Here is a 24,098-nt window from a genome sequence, read left to right as displayed (position 1 = left end):
AAATTCAGCGGGATGTTAGCGGCTGCACTAGCTGGTAGCACCCCGCGGCGCTGTGCCTTTGGTGATGACATCATCGCCGTGCGCAGCGCCCCGCTCGCGCCCCCTGACCTACCGCCAGAGGCTATGTCTGACAGGGTCAGGGTGCCATGTTTACCTGCCCCCTTTCGCCTCCTCCTGCGGGGTGCGGGCCGTGATCTTTTGCCTGCACCCCGCTCCCCAGTGGTCCAGCAGGGAACCAGTGCGTGCTGCACTAGGCCCCGCCCCTTTAATCAGGGGCGGGAGGCCTGCAGTACCGCGGCGCTACGTGTCGACACGCATGGCACTGTTGCACGTAGCGATATTCAATGGTAGCACCCCAGGAAGGAGGGGGAGCGCTTCCAGTAGCGCCCGACTCCTGCTTGGGGTGCTACCATTCAATTTCCTCTGCAGGGGTGCTAACTTTATTGGGGTGGTGCTTTTCGCGCCCCGGCGAAGTTAGTGCCCCAAAGGGGGCGCGACCCAATTTTTTCCCCCTAACTCTTGCTGGGTCTGGTTCTGTGGGTGCAAAGAACGACAGGTGACCCAACTTTTACTGACCGATCATCACGTGACTGCAGTCATGTGATCAATCACGTGATCGGTCATCATGTGATCAATCGTGACACGATCAAGCCACCAGAAATACGTCCAACCACAGTTGGCAACCTTGGGTGTGGCTCAGGATTACCTTGAGCCTTGTGTGGCTCAGGATTACCTTGAGCCTTGTGTGGCTCAGGATTACCTTGAGCCTTGTGTGGCTCAGGATTACCTTGGGTGTGGCTCAGGATTACCTTGAGCCTTGTGTGGCTCAGGATTACCTTGAGCCTTGTGTGGCTCAGGATTACCTTGAGCCTTGTGTGGCTCAGGATTACCTTGAGCCTTGTGTGGCTCAGGATTACCTTGAGCCTTGTGTGGCTCAGGATTACCTTGAGCCTTGTGTGGCTCAGGATTACCTTGAGCCTTGTGTGGCTCAGGATTACCTTGGGTGTGGCTCAGGATTACCTTGAGCCTTGTGTGGCTCAGGATTACCTTGAGCCTTGTGTGGCTCAGGATTACCTTGAGCCTTGTGTGGCTCAGGATTACCTTGAGCCTTGTGTGGCTCAGGATTATTTGGAAACAAGTAATGCCTCGTGTGGCTCCTGGTTACCTGAAGCCTACCAAAGCTCATGTGGGCATACCCTGGGCCTAGTAACACACATGTGGCTCAGGGTTACTAGGTTTTTGCCTCTCAGTTTTTCCCCTCGTTCTCTCTCTCTCCCCCTTCCTCTTTGTCTTTGCCTCTCTGTTTTTCTCTCAATTTTTTACTCTCTCTTTTTTACTCTCTGTTTTTGTGTGTTTCTCTCTCTCTCTCAGCCTTTCTCTCAAAGCCACGATTTCAACCTAACCCGTCCAGGTGAGAAAGAGATGGGGTTGGGTCAGACACTCGATTTATACCCCGCCCAATTTCATGCTTCATTCACTTCCATGGACTTCAGTGTTCTCACTGGGCGGGTTAGACTAAAATCGGGTCTTCAGTTTTCGCCTCTCTATCTCTCTGTCTCTCTCTCTCTCTCTTTCTCTCCCTGACTCTGGGCTGTATACCTAATTAGAATCAAGATAGAGGTAGGAACAGTAGCAGGAGCCGAGCAGTTTAATCAGGCCCCAAAATAATGCAGACACAGCGGGTGCTGGTGACACATCGAGAGCTTCTGTTTCACTGACACTGCAACAGTTTTGCGAGCAAAGCTTCACATACGGTACATTAACCGACATCGAGGGAGATCGCACATCTTAATAGAGTTTTAATGAGTGTTTGATTTTGTTAGTAAATTAGTTTTAGACAAACTGTACAATTACCCACTCACCTGCAATAAAGCCCTTGGGCTTTTGAGTGAAAAGCAAAGTGAAATAAGTACTTGCCCTGCTGTGATCTCTTGTATTAACCCATAGACTGGTGGCAGGTCCAGGGAACTGTCAGTCTCCCTGGGCGTATTGGTTTTGTTTGTTATCAGCTCACGTACTGTGGCATTAAAACAGTAATGAATCTACTCAAATACCAGACGTGACTTAATTAGTGGAATATTAACCCTAAACTACTGATTCTAGTCCACCTTTTCTCAAAATCCAAGATTGCGTTATCCAGTCAACACCACTTGATTTATCTCCGTCTGTTTTACTCTTGATCCTTGCTGATGTCCTCTGCCGTGGGCCTTGGCCGTAGTAAAGGTTACTGTTGGGGGGGCTGGGGGTGGACTTTAACTGGGAGTGGATTTCAGGCGGGGGGGTGGTGGGGGGAGGGCAAGGTAAACATCAAATCAGCACAACATCATCAGTTTGAGGCCGGGGCTGTTTTAACTCCTGGGCCTCACTAGCATTCCATCCCGTCCGCCCACTGCTTGCCGGAACGGACAGAAAGCCGTCCGCGGGCAGGTCAAAATCGTGGGGTCCAGAGGCTACCCACAGGCCCCCCGGTAAGTTGCAAGAGAGAAGGGAAATTGAGGGTGTTTGCTACTCCGAGCTACCCCCTGTCCAGAGGCCCAGACTTTCCTTCTGGGGCCTGGAGCAGTACTCGTTAATCCTCGATACAAACTCCTCCTGGAGGTTAAACGGTCGAGGCCCAGTGAACTCCCGGAGGTTAAACGGTCGAGGCCCAATGAACTCCAGGAGGTTAAACGGTCGAGGCCCAGTGAACTCCCGGAGGTTAAACAGTCGAGGCCCAATGAACTCCAGGAGGTTAAACGGTCGAGGCCCAGTGAACTCCTGGAGGTTAAACGGTCGAGGCCCAGTGAACTCCGGGAGGTTAAACGGTCGAGGCCCAGTGAACTCCAGGAGGTTAAACGGTCGAGGCCCAGTGAACTCTAGGAGGTTAAACAGTCGAGGCCCAGTGAACTCTAGGAGGTTAAACGGTCGAGGCCCGGTAAACTCCAGGAGGTTAAACGGTCGAGGCCCAGTGAACTCCGGGAGGTTAAACGGTCGAGGCCCAGTGAACTCCAGGAGGTTAAACGGTCGAGGCCCAGTGAACTCTCGGGGGTTAAACGGTCGAGGCCCAGTGAACTCCCGGAGGTTAAACAGTCGAGGCCCAGTGAACTCCAGGAGGTTAAACGGTCGAGGCCCGGTAAACTCCAGGAGGTTAAACGGTCGAGGCCCGGTGAACTCTAGGAGGTTAAACGGTCGAGGCCCAGTGAACTCCAGGAGGTTAAATGGTCGAGGCCCAGTGAACTCCCGGAGGTTAAACGGTCGAGGCCCAGTGAACTCCCGGGGGTTAAACGGTCGAGGCCCAGTGAACTCCTGGAGGTTAAACGGTCGAGGCCCAGTGAACTCCCGGAGGTTAAACGGTCGAGGCCCAGTGAACTCCCGGGGGTTAAACGGTCGAGGCCCAGTGAACTCCCAGAGGTTAAATGGTCGAGGCCCAGTGAACTCCAGGAGGTTAAATGGTCGAGGCCCAGTGAACTCCCGGGGGTTAAACGGTCGAGGCCCAGTGAACTCCCGGGGGTTAAACGGTCGAGGCCCAGTGAACTCCCAGAGGTTAAACGGTCGAGGCCCAGTGAACTCCCGGGGGTTAAACGGTCGAGGCCCAGTGAACTCCCAGAGGTTAAACGGTCGAGGCCCAGTGAACTCCAGGAGGTTAAACGGTCGAGGCCCAGTGAACTCCAGGGGGTTAAACGGTCGAGGCCCAGTGAACAGAGGTCCTTACGGTCGAGGCCCAGTGAACAGAGGTCCTTACGGTTGAGGCCCAGTGAACAGAGGTCCTTACGGTCGAGGCCCAGTGAACAGAGGTCCTTATGGTCGAGGCCCAGTGAACAGAGGTCCTTACAGTCTTGCTGAGCCTTGTGTTAATACGAATCCTTTCCTTTACAATCCAGGCGAGGACCCTCTGGTGGATGATCACAACGAGCATGATATCAACTCGGTAGCCGGGGTCCTGAAGCTGTACTTCCGAGGCCTGGAAAACCCGCTCTTCCCTAAGGAGAGGTTCCTGGATTTAATCTGCTCCATCAGTAAGTACGGGTTGTTTTTTTTAACGCTCAGTGACGATGGCACCGCAATATGTGGAAAGCAGGCTCGATGCTAACGAAGGGTATAAACCCAACCCCTGCACTCGTTAACACCAGTGAACGCGGCACAGACCAGGGTGGAAGTTCAATGTCACACAGGGCGATGCATTGACCCTGATGAGCCCTGGGGCATTTATGATTCAATTTTTCTGTGCGCAGACAGCTGCCTGAAACTGGCAACAAATTCAGGAGTTTCGACACAGAGAGAGCACAGATTTAAAGTAATTGGCAAAAGGACCAGAGGGGAGATGAGATTTTTTTCACACAACGCATTGTGATCTGGAATGCACTGCCTGAAAGGGTGGTGGAAGCAGATTCAATAATAACCTTCAAAAAGGAATTGGATAAATACTGGAAAAATAAACATTTGCAGGGCTCTGGGGAAAGGGGAGTGGGACTCATTTCAAAGAGCCGGCACAGGCACGTTGGGCCGAACGTTCTCATTCTCTGCTGTAAGATTCTATGATTCTATAAGGCTGATCAGCATCTGGGAGAGAAAGAGAGGGTAATGTTCCAGTGCGGTTTCCTCATCAAAACTGCAGCCATCAGGCTGAGGAGGTCCCTTTTAAGCAATGGTGTCCAACCAATGTGGGCAAGGCTACCAACACCATTTGAGGCCATTAACATCAGGCAACGGGAGTGGCAATCGACCCCAATATGTGACCCCGAGGCTGCTGCACCTCATCTTTGGCGATCACCAGCACCAATGTTCCCTCTAATTTCCTTTTGTGGGTGGGCGGCCCTTTTAACGGGCTGCACGGCCCATACGAATTTCCGCGCAGGCGCGGTTTTTTCCATTTAAAAGCCGTTGAGCAGGCTGCGCGGGACCTCCAGACCACTGTATGGCTGCACAGCTGAATGGGAACATTGCCCAGCACCCAATGACAGAACTCCCATGTCTACATTCTCAACGAAGCTGATGGGATGTTTTCCACAATGGCCGACTCGCCCCACCAACCCCACCATGTCCCATCTCACCAGGTTCGTCCTCATTAACAGTACATTATAGGAAGTCCCCGGCAAGAATCTAAACTGACCCATTGTCCAAAGCTGCCCCACGTTCACCTCTCCCCACTGTCTCATGGATCTTCACGATGCTGCAGCCCTTGCCAAGCTGCGCTGCTCCTCACCCGCCTTACCTGTCCCTCCCGTCCCCTCACATCTGTCCCCGGAAATTCATTTTCTCGTTCGCTACCTCTGCCACCTCCATGGGGAAGGGGGCAGCTGGCATCTCAGGAACCATTCCCCAGCGAGAGCCCGAGAGAGAAAAAAACCCATTCCTGAACAAAGGGGAACATCGAGTATTTAAATAACAGTTAACAGAAGGGGGTGTAGTTCAGAGGCTATTATAGGACAGCCATGAGGGAGGGACTTCAAAGAGTGGGAGAGACCGTTAAGGCGATGTAAAGTTGGGCAATCAGTATGCAGAGAGCGTGTGTGTCCTCGAGTTTCAAGCCCTGTGAGCTTTGGTCTGATTGTCCGAGCATAGCTCAGGCACAATGAAGCCATTGTGTGCTTTGAGTAACAGGTTTTGAACAGATTGCACTGTTGAGGCACTGCTTCATTATGCATAAGGCAGATTCAAGGGCGTAGAATTTTACAGCACAGAAACAGGCCATTTGGCCCAACTGGTCTGTGCCAGAGTTTATGCTCCACTCGAGCCTCCTCCCACCCTTCTCCCTCTTGTACTTAATCTAGCTTCTAGCTTCCCCGTAAATGTATCCATGCTATTCGTCACAACCATTCCATGTGACTCAGAGGCAAGAGTGCTCCCGCTGAGCCAAGGCTTTACCGTAATAGTTCACTACTTAGACGTCAGCCCTTCCCAGTAATCGGCTCCAGATAGTCTGTCAGTTAGTCACTGTGCACTTCTACGCCGGGGGATTCAAGAAACCTTTTGGTCTCCTGACGTCTGCCACACAATTCGATTCCCTGTCAGCAGAGAGGGAGTTCGCCACCTCCATGATCGGATTAATGACTGATTTCAAATATATATATATTTTTTTTAACTTGCATTTATATAGCGCCTTTCACGACCTCACAACCAATGAAATACTTTTGAACAAAAAAAATCTGAAATAAAAATAGAAAATGCTGGAAATACTCAGCAAGACAGGCAGCATCTGTGGAGAGAGAAACAGGGTTAATGTTTCAGGTCGGTGACCCTTCATCAGTACTGGAAAAAGTTAGCGCTGTAACAGGTTTTAATCAAGTGCAGAGGCAGGGAAAGGGAGGGGGAGGGGAGGAAAGAACAAAAGGGAAGGTCCAGGATGGAGGGTGAAAGACAGAATGATTAAATCACAGAATGGTTACAGCACAGAAGGAGGCCATTCAGCCGGTCAAGCCCGTGCCGGCTCTCTGCAAGAGCACTTCAGCTAGTCCCACTCCCCCGCCCTCTCCCCGAAGCCCTGCACGTTTTTGTCTTTCAGGTACTTATCCAATTCCCTTTTGAATGCTGTGATTGAGTCTGCCTCCACCACCCTTTCAGGCAGTGCATTCCAGATCCTAACCACTCACTGCGTAAAAAAGTTTTCCTCATGTCGCCTTTGGTTCTTCAGCCAATCACCTTAAATCTGTGTCCTCTGGTTCTCGACCCTTCCGCCAATGGGAACAATTGCTCTCTATCTACTCTGTCTAGACCCCTCATGATTTTGAATGCTTCTCTGCTCTAAGGCGAACAACCCCAGCTTCTCCAGTCTATCCACATAACTGAAGTCCCTCATCCCTGGGACCATTCTTGTAAATCTTTTCTGCACCCTCTCTAAGGTCTTCACATCCTTCGTAAAGTGCGGGGACCAGAATTGGACACACTATTGGATCAAAGGAAGAGGCTTATAATGTTGCCAAAAAGAGTAGTAAGCCTGAGGATTGGGAGGATTTTAGATTTCAGTAAAGGAGGACCACGAAATTGCTAAAGAAAGGGAAAATAGAATATGAGAGTAAACTAGCAAGAGACATAAAAAGGCTGTAAAAGCTTCTATAGCTATGTAAAAAGGAAAGGATTAGCTAAAGTAAATGTGGGTCCCTTACAGGCTGAGACAGGAGAAATTATAATGGGGAATAAGCAAATGGCAGAGAAGTTAAACAAATACTTTGGGCTGGATTTTGATTCAGGGGCGGGCTGGGGATGTGTTATCCACCCAAATCTAAATCGATGTGGGAGATTGATGCGAATTTAACTTAATTGGCCAATTGAGTTCCAGCGTGTGGGAACCCATGGCAAATGAGTTTCTCCAGTCTGAAAGTCGCCTCCGACGACGTCATCATTGCTGCTGCATTTAAGGTCTGCAACAAGCCTTGCTTCTTTTGCAGACTGCCAACCTTTTGTCCTTTCATGCTAGAGGGACCTGGAGGCAGAATGGCCAGAAAGACCTAGGTCTGCTCCCAGGTTTGACGACGTTGCCCTGCAAGAGGGAGCAAGAGCTCATAAAGAGGTTCTCTTCCCTTCAGGGAGGAAGAAGCCTCCCCAGCAGATCAAGGCTGTGTGGATCCAGGTGGCAGAGGAGGTCAACTCATTATCAGTAACCCACAGAACCTGGATTCAGTGCAGGAAGAGGTTTCATGACCTTCTGCGCACTGGAAAAGTGAGTATGAATTTCCCATCACCCTCAATCTGATCCCCATTGCCTCTCCTCACCAGCACTCAGCTTTAGCAATCTCTTCCTCCACACCCCACTTGACACTGACATCCATGCACCCTTACCCATTCCCTTTCTCTCTATGCTCACATTCACCTAACTATTCGACTATGCAGCCCTCACACTCCCTATCACTGTGATGCTATGAAAACTGACAACACACAGGGAGGGCCCTTGGTCTTGCCACCTCACTCCATCTTTGTCTCCTTCTAAGTATCTATGCTATGGAATCTCTACACTCACTCCTTCATTCTCACTCAGCCTCCACTTGTCTCCCTCATTGCAGGAAAAGAGAGCTCACAATAAGCGAGAAAGAGCGAGGACAGGAGGAGGGCCACCCTCAGTAGCCCACCTCGCCCCCTGGGAGGAGGCGGTCCTGGAGATCGTAGGAGTGGAGGAAGATGTGTAGGGGGTGGTGTGTGTGTCAGCTTCACCTCTGACTCCTTTGAGCGGTTCGAATCGTTCCCACTCCCTTGGTTCTAGACCTAGACTTATTTGGGGGTTGTAATGAAATTGCAACAGACAACTGAGTTGGTGAAAAGAACTTGGATTTTATTTGAGACAAGAAAATATACACAACACAATAAATCTAATCACTCTAAAAGGGGGAACACTTCGGAATATGCGAGGGAGAATGACAATAGACAAAATTACCTTACCCCTCCCAATCCCACTATACTAACTAGGTTGAATTTCAGAGGACCAGGAAATGCTCACCAAACACAGGAATAGTTTGTAGAGTGGAAAAACTTGCAGATCTTCGGTTTCTTCCAGGTTGGTTTCTTGTTGGTTGCGGTGGCCCAATATTACCTAGTTGTTGGTAATATTGTTGGTTGTTTGTTTCGTGGGGCCCTTGGTTGCTGCGATTCCTTCCGTTCTCCTTCTGTTGTCCCGAGGCTGATGTCTTTCGAATGAGCTGTGCCTTTTTCTGTGTCTGTCCGAACTGCACTGATCGAACCCATCGAACGAACTGCTTTCTTGTGGAGACAGGTCTTTAGTTTATACTAAAACAAAACCTGCTAATCTTGTTAGATTTTTGGCTGGCTCGTTGAGGGCCACTTGATTGGTCCCATTTAGTTAACTGGTTTCGGGATAGCTTCCTGAGTAGTTCAAGAAGGTGTGAAGTGGTTTTGAATGTCTCAAACAGTCTTTTATTCTTAGATTTCCTGTAAGGCCTTCAAATTCTGTGCAGGTTCTTTTATGCATGGGTTTTAATGGGCTTTGGGCTTTAGGTGAGGCTGGGGTTTTCATTGATTTATTGATTGAATGCAAATTCCCAGATAGGGGCTGAGTTTCGTTTATTGTTCCTCCCAGACAGTCTGGCTACTTTCGAATACACAAACTGTTCCTCTGCAGAGGTCAATCCCACATTCCTGTCGCAGCCTTTTCCTACAAGTCTGAACATGTCCTTTTAAACCAGCCAAATCATCCTGGGATTTTGATTTAAATCCTTTTTGCCCAATAACTCTGAAACCAGTCCAAAAATCTCTTCCTTAAATTAAACTCTTTGAAATCCTTCTGTTTTGCCCAACCACACTGTTGTCCTTTTTACAGATTTCTTCTGTGATGTTCCAAAATCACTTAAAAAATGACCTTTCCTTCTGTTCTGGGGTTTGGCAGAAATTTTCGAACCTTACAGATGCGCAAGTGGGGGACGAACAGACGGGTGCATCACAGCAAGCTGGTGATGGAATAGTTTTCCATCTCTCTCATTGACATTGCCTGAGTCGCTGATAATGATTCTGAAGCTCTAACAGATGGACTTATGATCATCTGCAATATGCAATGTGCATGTAACCTTGGCCTCACATCTCTGACTCTTTCCTTTACTCCCCCACAGGACCATCGCAAGTACCCGTCCCCACTAGCCAGGAGGAAGAGCCTGAGCCTCCAGACTGCTCAGAGGAATCTGCAACCTCTGAGGGCGCAGCGTCAGCAGAATTCAGCGCACCCAGCACCTGCGCAGACACTCACACCTCGGTGGGACCTTCGGGACATAGATTAGTGTTGTCACCTGGTGTATCAGCAAATTGTGGAGAGTCCTAGTCGGAGGGCACAGGACTCTGCCAGCTCGGCTCAGCTGCATGTCGACCCTCTGCCTCTGGGTCCATCTATAAGATCAGCGGTGCTGGAACTCCAGGAACAGATGCAGGAGTCTCTGGCAGGTTTTGTCTCCAGGGTCGCTGCGAGTGTGGAGCAAATGGAGGAGTCCATTGCGAACATGAGCAGAGCCTTTGTGGAGTCATTGGCGCAAGAACGCATCACCATCGAAAGGTTGGCAACCTCCATGGAGGTGATAAGTCGCCAGAGTGCAGAAAACATGGTGAGTGTTCAGAATAGAATGACATCTCTGGAGGAGCGATGGTCATCTATTGAACAGAGAAACCAGACCATCATGGAAGTCCTTCTGAGTAGGACTGCCAGTGCAGATACAGGTCCCCATGGCCCCCCTGATGGGCAGCAAGGTGCTCTCAAGCCACTTGCAAGTGCTGAGGGGGACCTGACCCATGAGAGGGAAGTTGGTTGCAGACATCAAGGAAGTGGGGGCTCCTCTCCAAGCGCTCACACTTCCATGCCACTGCAGAGCCCCACCAGAGTCCACACCCAACTGAGATCGGCGTCTCAACAACTGCACAGCCGCAGGAGCAGCAGACTGTTGACGAACCCTCACAGGTTCGCAACCCCAGAGGACGCCTGCCAAAGGTGTCGAGACAGGAGCAGCAGGAAAGTGAGCGAGGGGCCTCCACATCTGCTGAAGCCACAGGGGAAGCACCACGTAGGAGCACGCATAAGAGAAAGATACTGCACAAATAGTCACAAGGGTAGTCACTTGGGTGAAATTTGATGTTTTCTGTGAAAAAACCATCAGATGAATAATGTAAATAAAAAATCTGATGGCTACTGCTGTAGTTGTGGCGTGTGTCATTTCGCGAATGTGACTTCCACATTGAGGGCTTAGGATTACTTGCAATTGTCAGTATGGTGGTCAAATTGCTAGGAATCCACTGGTTCTTGGCCAGTGTCAATGCTCAGGTAAGAAGCTGTGAGGCAAAAGTGCTTGATTGGCTAGGCTAAGCAAATCTTGCCAAGATGAGTGCGTTCCTTGCATCCCGGGCAGCAATGTTCTCGTGTACTGCTGCCGCTGGTTGATGAGCCTCTGCAAGATGTTCGTTTTCGCTTTCCTCCTCCTCCTCCTCATCTGAGGAGGATATGTGACAAGCCACTTGGTCCTCAGGAATCTGCAAGCCACGACGCTGTGCCATGTTGTGAAGTGCACAGCAAACCACGACGATTCTGGAGACCCTGGCTGCTGAGTACTGCAGGGCTCCACCTGATCTATCCAGGCATCTGAAGCGCATCTTCAGCAAACCGATGGTTTCCTCGATTATGGCTCTGGTGGACGTGGCTGGAGTTGTAGCTCTCCTCCGCTTCGTTGGATGGGCTCCTCAACGGCGTCATTAGCCACGTCCTCAGGGGATAGCCCTTGTCTCCATGTAGCCATCCGTTAAGTTGGTCTGACGGACTGAAGAGTGGAGGCACACTAGACTGGCGCAGTATGAAGGAGTCATGGCAACTGCCAGGGTACTTGGCACAAACATGCAAAATTTCCTTCTTGTGGTCACACAGCAGCTGAACGTTAAGGGAGTAGAAGCCCTTGCGGTTGACAAAAATACCTGGATTGCGATGGGGTGCCTTAAGGGCCACATGTGTGCAGTCAATGACGCCCTGCACCCTTGGAAAGCCTGCCAGATTAGCTAATCCAACCGCACGCACCGTGACACTTGCTTAATCCTTGGTGAAATGGATGTGATTGTGCGTGATGGCAAAGAGGGCATCGGTTACTTGCGTGATGCAAGTGTGTGCGGCTGCTTGGGAGATGCCGCTGATGTCTGCTGCTGATCCCTGGAATGAGCCTGAGGCAAAAAAGTTGAGTGCGGTGGTGACTTTGACGGCCACTGGTAAGGGTTGTCCACCTGGTCCTCTGGGCTCCAGGTCTTGTTGCTGCATTGCGCAGATGTCACCCACTATCTCTCGTGAAAGTCAGAGCCGCCTTTGGCACTGCTGCTCAGACATGTTGAGGTAGCTGACCCTGTGTCTGTAGACCCTGTTTGGGGGGTATCTCCTACGCTAACGGGCTTCCATGCGCTGGCCCCTTCTGGCCTGTGCAGCTTCAGGTGGGTGAGCAGCAGCTTGACGCTCCTGTTGGTGCTGCTGTTGTTCCTGGTTCTGCTGGTGCTGCGGCTGGTCTTTGTCCTCATCTAATGTCCAGAAGGGAAGGAAATAAATGGTTCCCATGCTTCTGGTATATGCCTCAGTTGAGGAAGCGCTCAGTGAAGGTGGCGAGAGGGGTTTCCCAGGAGGTCACACTGGATATGGGTGTCAGGCTCCAAACTTCCACAACTGTGGTTATGCCTTCTAAAAGTTCCCCCAGACCTGAGACTACAAAGTCCTGCCACCTGCAAATGATGGCTGATGAAATCTCCTACTTAATGGTTGACCTGCATCTGATAGTCAGCAATCCAATTGTGCTCCCACCAGGTTTCACCGTCGTGTTTCAGAACAGGCGTGTTTCACGTGGGAAAAGGGTTAAAATCGCAAAGGCCTTTCAAAATGGCATTATAGAGGCAATTTAGTGCTTGTTAAGGGCCTTAATGGCCTATCCCGCCTCTTGAAGGCAGGACGGAGACGGGACCATTAGACACGAATTAATGAAAATTGCTTGGAGGCGGGGTTGGGCCCGCCTGCCAGTTTTTGCAATTTTAACCCCCCACACGCCTCCAATCCCGCCTCAATGGCCCAATGAAAATCCTGCCCTTTGTGTCTGTCTTCACGGAAGAAGACGCAAAAACTTCCCGGAAATAATGGAGAACCAAGGGTCTAGCGAGAATGAGGAACTGAAAGAAATTAGTATTAGTAAAAAAAATAGTACTGGAGAAATTAATGGGACTGAAAGCTGATAAATCCTCTGGACCTGATGGCCTACATCCTAGGGTTTTGAAAGAGGTGGATATAGAGATACTGGATGCATTGGTTGTCATTTTCCAAAATTCCATAGATTCGAGAATGGTTCCCACGGATTGGAAGGTAGCAAATGTAACCCCACCATTTAAGAAAGGAGGGAGAGAGAAAATGGGGAACTACAGACCAGTTAGCCTGACATCAGTAGTAGGGAAAATGCTAGATTCTATTATTAAGGACATGGTAACAGGGCACTTAGAAAATAATAATTGGATTGGGCAGAGTCAACACGGATTTATGAAAGGGAAATCATGTTTGACAAATCTGTTAGTTTTTTTTGAGGTTGTAACTAACAGAATAGACAAAGGGGAACCAGTGGATGTGGTGCATTTGGTTTTTCAGAAGGCATTTGATAAGGTGCCACATAAGAGGTTATTAAACAAATAATGGGATTGGGGGTAATATACTAGCATGAATTGAGGATTGGTTAACGGACAGAAAACAGAGTAGGAATAAATGGGTTATTTTCGGGTTGGCAGACTCTAACTAGTAGGGTACCACAAGGATCGGTGCTTGGGCCTCAGCTATTCACAATCTACATCAATGATTTGAATGAGGGGACCAAATGTAATATATCCAAGTTTGCTGATGATACAAAGCTGGGTGGGAATGTAGGTTGTGAGGAGGATGCAAGGAGGCTTCAAGAGGATATAGACAGGCTAAATGAGTGGGCAAGAATATGGCAAATGGAATATAATGTGGAGAAATGTGAAGTTATCCACTTTGGTAGGAAAAATAGAAAAGCAAAGTTTTTTAAATGGTGAGAGATTGGGAAATGTTGGTGTTCAGAGGGACCTGGGTGTCCTTGTACACAAATCACTGAAAGTTAACATGCAGGTAAAGCAAGCAATTAGGAAAGCAAATGATATGTTGGCCTTTATTACAAGAGGATTTGAGTATAAGAGTAAAGACGTCTTACTGCAGTTATATAGGGCCCTGGTGAGACCACACCTGGAGTATTGTGTACAGTTTTGGTCTCCTTACCTAAGGAAGGATATACTCACCATAGAGGGAGTGCAACAAAGGTTCACCAGACTGGTTCCTGGGATGGGGGGATTGTCCTATGAGGACAGATTGAGTATAAGAGTAAAGACGTCTTATTGCAATTATATAGGGCCCTGGTGAGACCACACCTGGAGTATTGTGTACAGTTTTGGTCTCCTTACCTAAGGAAGGGAGTGCAACAAAGGTTCACCAGACTGGTTCCTGGGATGGGGGGATTGTCCTATGAGGACAGATTGAGTATAAGAGTAAAGACGTCTTGATGCAATTATATAGGGCCCTGGTGAGATCACATCTGGAGTACAGTCTCCTTACCTAAGGAAGGATATACTTGCCATAGAGGGAGTGCAACAAAGGCTCGCCAGACTGGTTCCTGGGATGGGGGGATTGTCCTCCTATGAGGAGAGTTTGAGTAGACTAGGCCTATATTCTCTAGAGTTTAGAAGAATGAGAGGTGATCTCATTGAAACATACACAATTCTTACAGGGCTTGACAGGGTAGATGCAGGGAGGATGTTTCCCCTGGCTGAGGGGTCACAGTCTCAGAATAAGGGGTCGGCCATTTAGGACTGAGATGAGGAGAAATTTCTTCACTCAGAGGGTGGTGAATCTTTGGTATTCTCTACCCCAGAGGACTGTGGAGGCTCAGTTGTTGAGTATATTCAAGACAGAGATTGATAGATTTTTAAATATTAAGGGAATCAAGGGATATGGGGACAGTGCAGGAAAGTGGAGATGAGGTAGAAGATCAACCATGATCTTATTGAATGGCGGAGCAGGCTCGAAGGGCCAAATGGCCTACTCCTCCTATTTCTTATGTTCTTAATACTCCAGTTGAGGCCAAACCAGTGTTTTAGAAACTTCCTTGCTTTTGTACTCTATGGCCAGGATTTTCTTTGGGCCGTGGAGGCGTGATTGGAGGCATGCGGGGGGTTAAAATTGCGAAAACTGCCAGTCGGGACCTCCCCCACCCCCCCCGGCCTGGTTCCCGACTCCGAGCAACTTTAACTCAGTTGTGTCTAATGGTCCTGACTCCGTCCCGTCTCCAACAGGCGGGACTGGTCGTTAAGGCCCTTAACAAGCACTGAATAGCCTCTATAATCCTACTTTGAAAGGCCCTTGTGAATTTAACCCTTTTCCCACGTGAAACACGCCTGGTGGGAAACACGATGGTGAGACCTGGCGGGAGCACTATTGGAATGCTGACTATCAGCTGCAGGTCAGCCATTAAAGGGGAGATTTGATCAGCCATCATTTGCAGGTGGCAGGACTTTGTTGTCTCAGGTCTGGGGGAACTTTTAGAAGGCATAACCATAGCTGTGGAAGTTTGGAGCCTGACACCCATCTCCAGTGTGACCTCCTGGGAAACCCCTCTCGCCACCCTCACTGAGCACTTCCTCAACTGAGGGATATACCAGAAGCATGGGAGCCATTTATTTCCTTCCCTTCTGGGCATTGGATGAGCTTGAGCACCAGCCGCGGCACCAGCAGAACCAGGAACAACAGCAGCAGCAGCAACAGGGAGCGCCAGGCTGCTGCTCACCCACCTGAAGCTGCATAAGCCAGAAGGTGCCAGCGCTTGGAAGCCCGTCGGCGCAGGAGATACCCACCAAACAAGGTCTACAGACACAGGGTCAGCTACCTCAACATGTCTGAGCAGCAGTGCCAAAGGCAGCTCCGACTTTCGCGAGAGGTAGTGAGTGACATCTGCGCAATGCTGCAACAGATTGAGAATGAAGGAGTGAGTGTAGAGATTCCATAGCATAGATACTTAGAAGGAGACAAAGATGGAGTGAGCTGGACAGACCAAGGGCCCTCCCTGTGTGCTGTCAGTTGTTTGCAAAGCATCAGAGTGATAGGGAGTGTGAGGGCTGCATAGTCGAATAGTTATGCGAATGTGACCATAGAGAGAAAGGGAATGGGTAAGGGTGCATGGATGTCAGTGTCAAGTGGGATGTGGAGGAAGAGATTGCTGAAGCTGAGTGCTGGTGAGAAAAGGCAATGGGGAATCAGATTGAGGGTGATGGGGAAATCATACTCACTTTTCCGGTGCGGAGAAGGTCACAAAATCTCTTGCGGCACTGAATCCAAGTTCTGCGGGTGATTCCCAAGGAGTTGACCTCCTCGGCCACCTGCATCCACACTGCCTTGGTCTGCTTGGGAGGCCTCGTCCTCCCTGTAGAAGGGAAGAGCACCTCCCTGTTGGCTGCAGCCCCATCTTCTAAAGCCTGCAAGGCCACCGCCTCAAAACGAGGAGCTGATCTAGGTCTCCCGCTGCTCATGGTGCCTCCAGGTCCCTCTCACTCCACAGTCAAAAAGCTTGGCAGTCTGCAGAAGAAGCAAGGCTTGCTGTCGACCTTAAATGCAGCAGCAATGTTTAAGTAATCGGAGGCAACTTTCAGTCAGGAGAAACTCATTTGCCAAGGGTTCCCGCACGTTGGAAATCAATTGGACAATTAAGTTAAAATTGCATCAATCTCCCATATCGATTTCGATTCGTGTGGATAACATGAAATGCGGATTACATGACACCAACCCGCACCTGAATGAAAATCCAGCCCTATATCTCTATTTATGAAGCCCAGGATCTCCAATGCTTTTTTAACCGCTTTCTCAACCTGCCCTACCAACTTCAATGATTTGTGTACATATTCCCCCAGGTCTCTCTGTTCATGCACAGAGAGAATTGTCCCCTTTAATTTATATTGCCTCTCCTTGTTATTCCTACCAAAATGTATCACTTCGTACTTTTTCGCGTTAAATTTCATCTGCCACATGTCCGCCCATTCCACCAGCCTGTCTATGTCTTCTTGAAGTCTATCACTATCCTCCTCACTGTTCACTATACTTCCAAGTTTTGTGTCATCTGCAAATTTTGAAATAGTGCCCTGTACACTCACGTCCAAGTCATTAATATATATCAAGAAAAGCAGTGGTCCTAGTACTGACCCCTGGGGAACACCACTGTGTACCTTCCTCCAGTCCGAAAAACAACCATTCACCACTGCTCTCTGTTTCCTGCCACTGAGCCAGTTCTGTATCCATGCTGCCACTGTCCTTTTTATTCCATGAGCTTCAACTTTGCTGACAAGCCTATGATGTGGGACTTTATCAAAGGCCTTTTGGAAATCCATGTACACCACGTCAACCACATTGCCCTCATCAACCCTCTCTGTTACCTCATCAAAAAACTCAATCAAGTTACTTAAACACGACTTGCCTTTAACAAATCCGTGCCGACTTTCCTTAAATGACAAAAGGGATGATGGTGCAAGGCAAAACGGGATAGTAATGGGACAAGTAAAGAAACAAAAGATGGGTTGAGGGGAGGTGTAAATGGGAATATCAGAATCATCAGCAACAGCTGCTGTCCAAACATATGGGGGCAGAGATTATGACCTGAAATTGTTGAACTCATTGAGTCCGGAAGGCTGTAAAGTGCCTAATCGAAAGATGAGGTACTGTTCCTCAAGGTTCCGTTGAGCTTCATTAGAACAGTGTAGGAGGCCGAGGACAGCGTGGGAGTGGGGCAGAGAATTAAAATGGCAGGCAACCGGAAGCTCAGGGTCACGCTGAATGCAGGTGTTCCGCAAAGCGATCACCTAATCTGAGTTTGGGCTCCCCAATGTAAAGGAGACTGCATCGTGAGTAGCGAACACAGTGTACTAAATTGAAGAAGTACAAGTCGTCGTTTCACCTGGAAGGAGTGTTTGGGGCCCTGGACTGTGGGAATGGAAGGTAAAAGGGCATGTGTTGCATCTCCTGTGCTTGCACGGGAAGGTGCCGTGGGAAGGGGAGTGGATGTTGGAGGTGATTGACGAGTGGACCAGGGTGTCGAGGAGGGAACGGTCCCTTCGGAATGCTGAAAGGGGAGGAGAGGGGAAGATGTGTTTGGTGGTGGGATCATGCTGGAGGTGGCGGAAATGGTGGAGGATGATCCGTTGAATGTGGAGGCTGATGGGGTGGGAGGTGAGGACAAGGGGAACCCTATCATGGTTCCGGGAGGGATGGGAAGAGGCGAGAGCAGATGTGCGAGAAATAAGATGGACACGGTCAAGGGCCCCGTCAACCACAGTGGAGGGGAATCCTCGGTTGAGGAAAAAGGAAGACATATCAGAAGCAGTGGTATGGAAGGTGGCATCATCAGAGCAGATGCAATGGAGACTGAGAAACTGGGAGAATGGAATAGAATCCTAACAGAAAGTGGGGTGGGAGAAAGTGTAGTCAAGGTAGCTGCGGGAGTCAGTGGGCTTGTAGTAGAGATTGGTCTATAGCCTATCCCAGAAATGGAGATAGAGAAATTGAGAACGGAGGGGAAGAGGCGGAGATGGACCATGTGAAGGCGAGGGAAGGGTGGAAATTGGAAGCAAAGTTGATGACATTTTCCAGTTCGGGGTGAGAGCAAGAAACGGCACCGATACAGACTTCAAAGGAAAAAGAGGTAAGGGGGTGCACTTGAGTAGGACTGAAACAAAGAATGTTTCACATATCCCACGAAAAGGCAGGCATAGCTAGGACGCATATGGGTTCCCATAGCAACACCTTTTATTTGGAGGAAGTGAGTGAAGTCAAAGGAGAAGTTGTTCAGTATAAGAACAAGTTCAGTCAGGAGGGTGGTGGTGGATGGGGACTGGTTGGTCCTCCGTACAAGGAAGAAGTGAAAAGCCCTCAGACTGTCTTTTGAATTGTAGTCACTGTTGTTGTAGAACGAACGAAAGAACATTCATTTATTTAGCGCCTTTCTCATCCTCAGGATATCCCAAAGCGCTTCATAGCCAATTAAGCACTTCTGAACTGCTATAATGTAGAAAACCAGCAGCCAATTTGCACACAGAACGGGCCCACAATCAACGATGAGATAAATGATCCAATCATCTGTTAAAGATATTGGGATAGGTATCAGCCATGACACCTGGGAGCGCTTTCCTGCTCTTCTTAGACTAATGCCACGGGATCTTTGATGTCCACCTGAGAGGACAGACGGGGACTCAGCTCAACGTCTCATTCGAAAGACGGCACCTCCGACAGTGAAGAGAGTTATGAACTTCTTAAGACTCTGACACTCCTAAGATGATATTGGGTAACCGAGGAACTGGAGTAGGCCATTTAGCCGCTCAAGCCTGTTCTGCCATTCAATGAGATCATGGCTGATTTGTGACCTAACTCCATATACCCGCCTTTGCCCATATCCCTTAATACCTTTGGTTAACAGAAATCTACCAATTTCAGATTTAAAATTAATAATTGATCTAGCATTAATTGCCATTTGCGGAAGAGAGTTCCAAACTTCTACCACCCTTTGTGTGTTGAAGCGTTTCCTAACTTCACCCCTGAAAGGCCTGGCTCTAGTTTTTAGGCTATGTCCCCTAGTCCTACATTCCCTAAACAGCAGAAATAGTTTCTCTCTATTTACCCTATCAGTTCCCCTTAATATCTTGAAAACTTCAATCAAAACACCCTTTAATCTTCTAAATTCCAGAATACGATCCTAGTTTGTGTAATTTCTCCTCGTAACTTAACCCTTGAAGTCCGGGTATCATTCTAGTAAATCTATTCTGCACTCCCTCCAAGGCCAATATATCCTTCCTATGGTGTAGTGCCCAGAACTGCTCACAGTACTCCAGGTGTGGTCTAACCAGGGCTTTCTATAGCCTGCAGCATAACTTCTACCCCCTTGTATGCTAATCCTCTAGGTATAAAGGCCAGCATTCCATTAGCCTTTTTTGATTATTTTCTGTACCTGTTCATGACATTTTAACAATCTGTGTACCTGGACCCCCAGGTCTCTTTGGACCTCCACTGTTTTTAGCTTTTCACCATTTAGAAAGCACTCTGTTTTATCCTTTTTAGGTCCAAAGTGGATGACCTCACACTCGCCTACATTGAAATCCATTTGCCACAGTTTTGCCCATTCACTTAATCTATCAATATCCCTTTGTAATTTTATGCTTCCTTTGTAATTTTACGCTTACAATTCCGTCTATCTTTGTGTCATCAACAAATCTGGATATGTGACTCTATCCCGTCATCTAAGTCGTTAATTAATACAGTGAATAGTTGAGGCCTCAACACAGATCCCTGTTGGATGCCACTAGTCACATCCTGCCAATTAGAGTACCTGCCCATCGTCCCCATCTCCTGCCACTCAGCCAATCTTCTAACCAGGTCAATAATTTACCCTCAATTCAATGAGCTTCAACTTTAGCTAACAGTCTCTTAGGAGGGACTTTATCGAATGCCTTCTGGAAGTCCATATAAATAACATCCATAGACATTCCCTGTCTGCTACTTTAGTCAACTCTTCAAAAAATTCAATCGGGTTCATCGGGCACCTTTTACAAATCTATGCTGGCTCTCTGATCAGCTGAAAATGTTTGCGGTGTTCAGTCACTTCATCCTTAATTATAGACTCCAGTAATTTCCTGACCACAGATGTTAGGCTAACTGGCCTATAACTGGTTTCCCTCTCTCGCCATTCTTAAATAGCAGAGCGACATGTGCAATTTTCCAATCTAAAGGAGCATTTCCTGAATCGAGAGAACTTTGGAAGATTATAGTTAGGGCATCTGCAATGTGCTCACCTACTTCCTTTAAAACCCTGGGATGGAAACTATCTGGTCCTGGGGATTTGTCACTCTTTAGTGCCATTATTTTCTTCATTACTGTTATTTTGCTTATGTTATTTTGGTGAGTCCCCTGTCCCTGATTCAGTATTAATTTCCTTGGGATGTCCGGCATGCTATCCTCTTCCTCTACTGTTAATACTGACGCAAAGTAATTATTCAACATGTCTGCCATTTCTTTATTTTCATTTATAATATCACCGTTATCAATTTTTATGTGGCCCACCTTGCTCTTAGCCACCCTCTTTTTCCTAATATAATTGTAAAAGTTTTTTCTGTTGATTTTGATATCCCTTGCAAATTTCTTTTCAAACTCCCTTTTGGTAGCTCTTACTGTCTGTTTTGTCACTCTTTGTTGTTCTTTGTATCTCTCCCACTTGGCAGGATCTGCGCTATTTTTTGCATTTTTGCCTGTTTTTTCTTTTAGTTTTATGCTGTCTCTTACCTCCTCAGTCGTCCGTGGCTGGGTTTTGGGGCAAGTAGAGCCCTTGCCCCTCAGAGTGACTTGTGTTACAAGTTGTGCTGCCAGCTGTACAGCGCTCACGCCAGAAAGCCCCTCGTTTGACCATGCCTCAGAATCTCACCCAAAATGCCCCAGAAAGAGGGGCGGGGGAGCATCAAGTGAAGCTTCCGTGAAACTACCTCAAAAAAAATCCTAGGCGAGGAAAAGCTAAAGTCAGAGCAAATATCCTGGGCCTAATGGCTCATGTAAGGGTCATGGCAAGGTGGATAAAGAGATGGGGGGTCATTTTAACTCTGGGTGATAGTGTAAAACGTGTGATATTGGCTCAGGCGCCTGTTATACACCTCTCCCGATTTTTAATTTCCATTGATTTGAATGGAAACAGAAGTCAGCCAATATCATGCGTTTTACACTATCACCCAGAGTCAGAATGACCCCTGTGGGGTTAAATCTTGGAAACTCGTGTGTGTTTTCCCTCGGCCATTTGGGCGCAGATTCTTTCGGGGACACAGAGACGAGAAGCACCTAAGGCTCTCCCCTCTTCCCTTGTCCACCCCACAGAGATTGACAGCGCCATCGAGAGGACCCACCACATCCAGCAGATCGTCGTGACCCTTTCACGGACCGTCATCATCGTGATGAGATATCTCTTTGCCTTCCTCAACCAGTAAGTACCTTCCCATCTGTTCGACACTTGGAAGCTTCACAGCCGAGCTCGATCCTGTGAGCTGGCCTGGTGTCCACCCAGGCACACTTTGAAATGGGGGTCACTGAATTACGGTTGGAAGCAGCAGCCCCTGGCTGATTGTTTTCCCCCAACCTGGTCTAGTGTCCTAACACCAATTGTAAGGCCCTGCTGAGCAATGGATGTAACGACAATAGCCATCAGATAGTAGTGAGGGGCGGGGGGAGGGGCGGCGAGTGCGGTGCGGGGAGAGGGGCGGCGAGTGCAGGGGGAGGGGCGGCGAGTGCGGTGCGGGGAGAGGGGCGGCGAGTGCAGGGGAAGGGGCGGCGAGTGCGGTGCGGGGAGAGGGGCGGCGAGTGCAGGGGGAGGGGCGGCGAGTGCGAGGGAGGGGCGGCGAGTGCGGTGGGGGGGAGGGGCGGTGAGTGCGGTGCGGGGGGAGGGGCGGCCGGTGCGGGGGAGGAGCAGCGAGTGAGGGGCAGGGGGAGGGGCAGCGAGTGATGTGCCGGGGGAGGGGCAGCGAGTGATGTGTCGGGGGAGGGGCAGCGAGTGAGGGGCGGGGGGAGGGGCAGCGAGTGAGGGGCTGGGGAGGGGCTGCGAGTGAGGTATGGGGGGAAGGGCAGCGAGTGAGGGGCTGGGGAGGGGCAGCGAGTGAGGGGCTGGGGAGGGGCAGCGAGTGAGGGGCGGGGAGGGGCAGCGAGTGAGGGGCCGGGGAAGGGGCTGCGAGTGAGGTGCGGGAGAGGGGCAGCGAGTGAGGGGCTGGGGAGGGGCAGCGAGTGAGGGGTGGGGGAGGGGCAGCGAGTGAGGTGCTGGGGAGGGGCAGCGAGTGAGGTGCGGGGGAGGGGCAGCGAGTGAGGGGCTGGGGAGGGGCAGCGAGTGAGGGGCTGGGGGAGGGGCAACGAGTGAGGTGCGGGGGAGGGGCAGCGAGTGAGGTGCAGGGGAGGGGCAGCGAGTGAGGGGCCGGGGAAGAGGCTGCGAGTGAGGGGCGGGGGAGGGGCAGCGAGTGAGGGGTGGGGGAGGGGCAGCGAGTGAGGTGCTGGGGAGGGGCAGCGAGTGAGGTGCGGGGGAGGGGCAGCGAGTGAGGTGCGGGGGAGAGGCAGCGAGTGAGGTGCTGGGGAGGGGCAGCGAGTGAGGTGCGGGGGAGAGGCAGCGAGTGAGGGGCTGGGGAGGGCAGCGAGTGATGTGCGGGGGAGGGGCAGCGAGTGAGGTGCGGGGGAGGGGCAGCGAGTGAGGGGCCGGGGAAGGGGCTGCGAGTGAGGGGCGGGGGAGGGGCAGCGAGTGAGGGGCTGGGAAAGGGGCTGCGAGTGAGGGCGGGGGAGGGGCAGCGAGTGGGGGGCTGGGGGAGGGGCAACGAGTGAGGTGCGGGGGAGGGGCAGCGAGTGAGGTGCGGGGGAGGGGCAGCGAGTCAGGGGCGGGGGAGTGGCAGCGAGTGAGGGGCTGGGGAGGGGCTGCGAGTGAGGTGCGTGGGAGGGGCTGGGGGAGGGGCAGCGAGTGAGGGACCGGGGGAGGGGTAGCGAGTGTGGGGCCGGGGGAGGGGCTGCGAGTGAGGTGCGGGGGGAGGGGCTGCGGGGGAGGGGCTGCGAGTGAGGGGCTGGGGGAGGGGCAGCGAGTGAGGGGCTGGGGGAGGGGCAGCGAGTGAGGGGCTGGGGGAGGGGCGGCATGTGATGTTCGGGGGGAAGGGCGAGAGCGCGGGGGCAGCGAGTGCGGGGCGACCATGCGTATGGGTGATAGGAGCGGGTCTGTGGGGGAGGCTGATAGATACGGCTGGGTATGGGATATGACAGTGCTGACCTGGCCCTGTCTGTGTTTTTCAGTCTGTCCCAGTACAGTGATGAAAACATGATGGACCCCTACAACCTGGCGATCTGCTTCGGCCCCACCTTGATGCCGATCCCTGATGGCCAGGACCCCGTCTCCTGCCAGGCTCACGTCAACGAAGTCATCAAAAGCATCATCGTGAACCACGAGGGAATCTTCCCAAGCCACAAGGAGCTGGACGGGCCAGTTTACGAGAAGTGCATGACCGGAGGCGAGGAATACTGGTAGGGATGATTGTTAAAGCGAGGAGAGCGGAGGTGTTACAGTGCAGCCCTTGACCCTCACTGTGCAGCCATTAATCCGCGGAGGCAACACAACGGATCCCTATCCGATCCTTACCTCGTGCACTTTCCAGTCGGGGCCACTTGTTCACCCGAAGGAGCTGGTTTACCGATCGCTCATCCAGGGGCACTGAGCCCATTGCTGCAACCAGCTGTTGCCCGAGATAGAATCAGCTAAGTCAGGACAGACAGGGACAGGGGGAATTAAACCCGAGACCCTCTGTTCTGTGTGTCACAATACTATCGTGTATGTTGAGGATGTACCCTATATTGTAGCAGGGATATCCCAGCTACAAGGGAGAGGCCCTATTTAAAGAGAACTACTTAATAGAACTATTGTCCTCTAGTTTTAAATCCTCGCTCCTCCTGTAGGAGAAGTTACTTTTCCATACTGGGCAACTGCCACAACAGACTGGCTGAAATCACAGCGTGTGGGGAGTCGCAGGCACAGACCCGCGTCCTGTGACACAGCACAGTGACTGAAATCAGGAGCTCAGTGTTTGAGGAGTCGCAGGCACAG

The 24,098-nt window shown here is 50.4% G+C and overlaps 1 protein-coding gene across 3 annotated transcripts in view; it reads left to right on the top strand.

The window, feature by feature from the left end:
- Positions 1-24,098, top strand: part of srgap3 (SLIT-ROBO Rho GTPase activating protein 3) — a 438,498-nt gene that overhangs the window by 362,932 nt on the left and 51,468 nt on the right. For all 3 annotated transcript variants that reach the window (XM_086001322.1, XM_086001321.1, XM_086001323.1), the window contains exons 15-17: positions 3,861-3,995; positions 21,359-21,464; positions 23,294-23,521. In XM_086001322.1, the coding sequence (XP_085857448.1) occupies positions 3,861-3,995; positions 21,359-21,464; positions 23,294-23,521 (469 nt within the window). The remainder of the gene's footprint in view (positions 1-3,860; positions 3,996-21,358; positions 21,465-23,293; positions 23,522-24,098) is intronic.

Source organism: Somniosus microcephalus, chromosome 11 (genome assembly GCF_052327205.1).
Source record: "Somniosus microcephalus isolate GS21.2 chromosome 11, FLI_Smic_1.0, whole genome shotgun sequence".
Classification (NCBI taxonomy): domain Eukaryota; kingdom Metazoa; phylum Chordata; class Chondrichthyes; order Squaliformes; family Somniosidae; genus Somniosus; species Somniosus microcephalus.
This window is presented reverse-complemented; position numbering and strand designations above follow the sequence as displayed.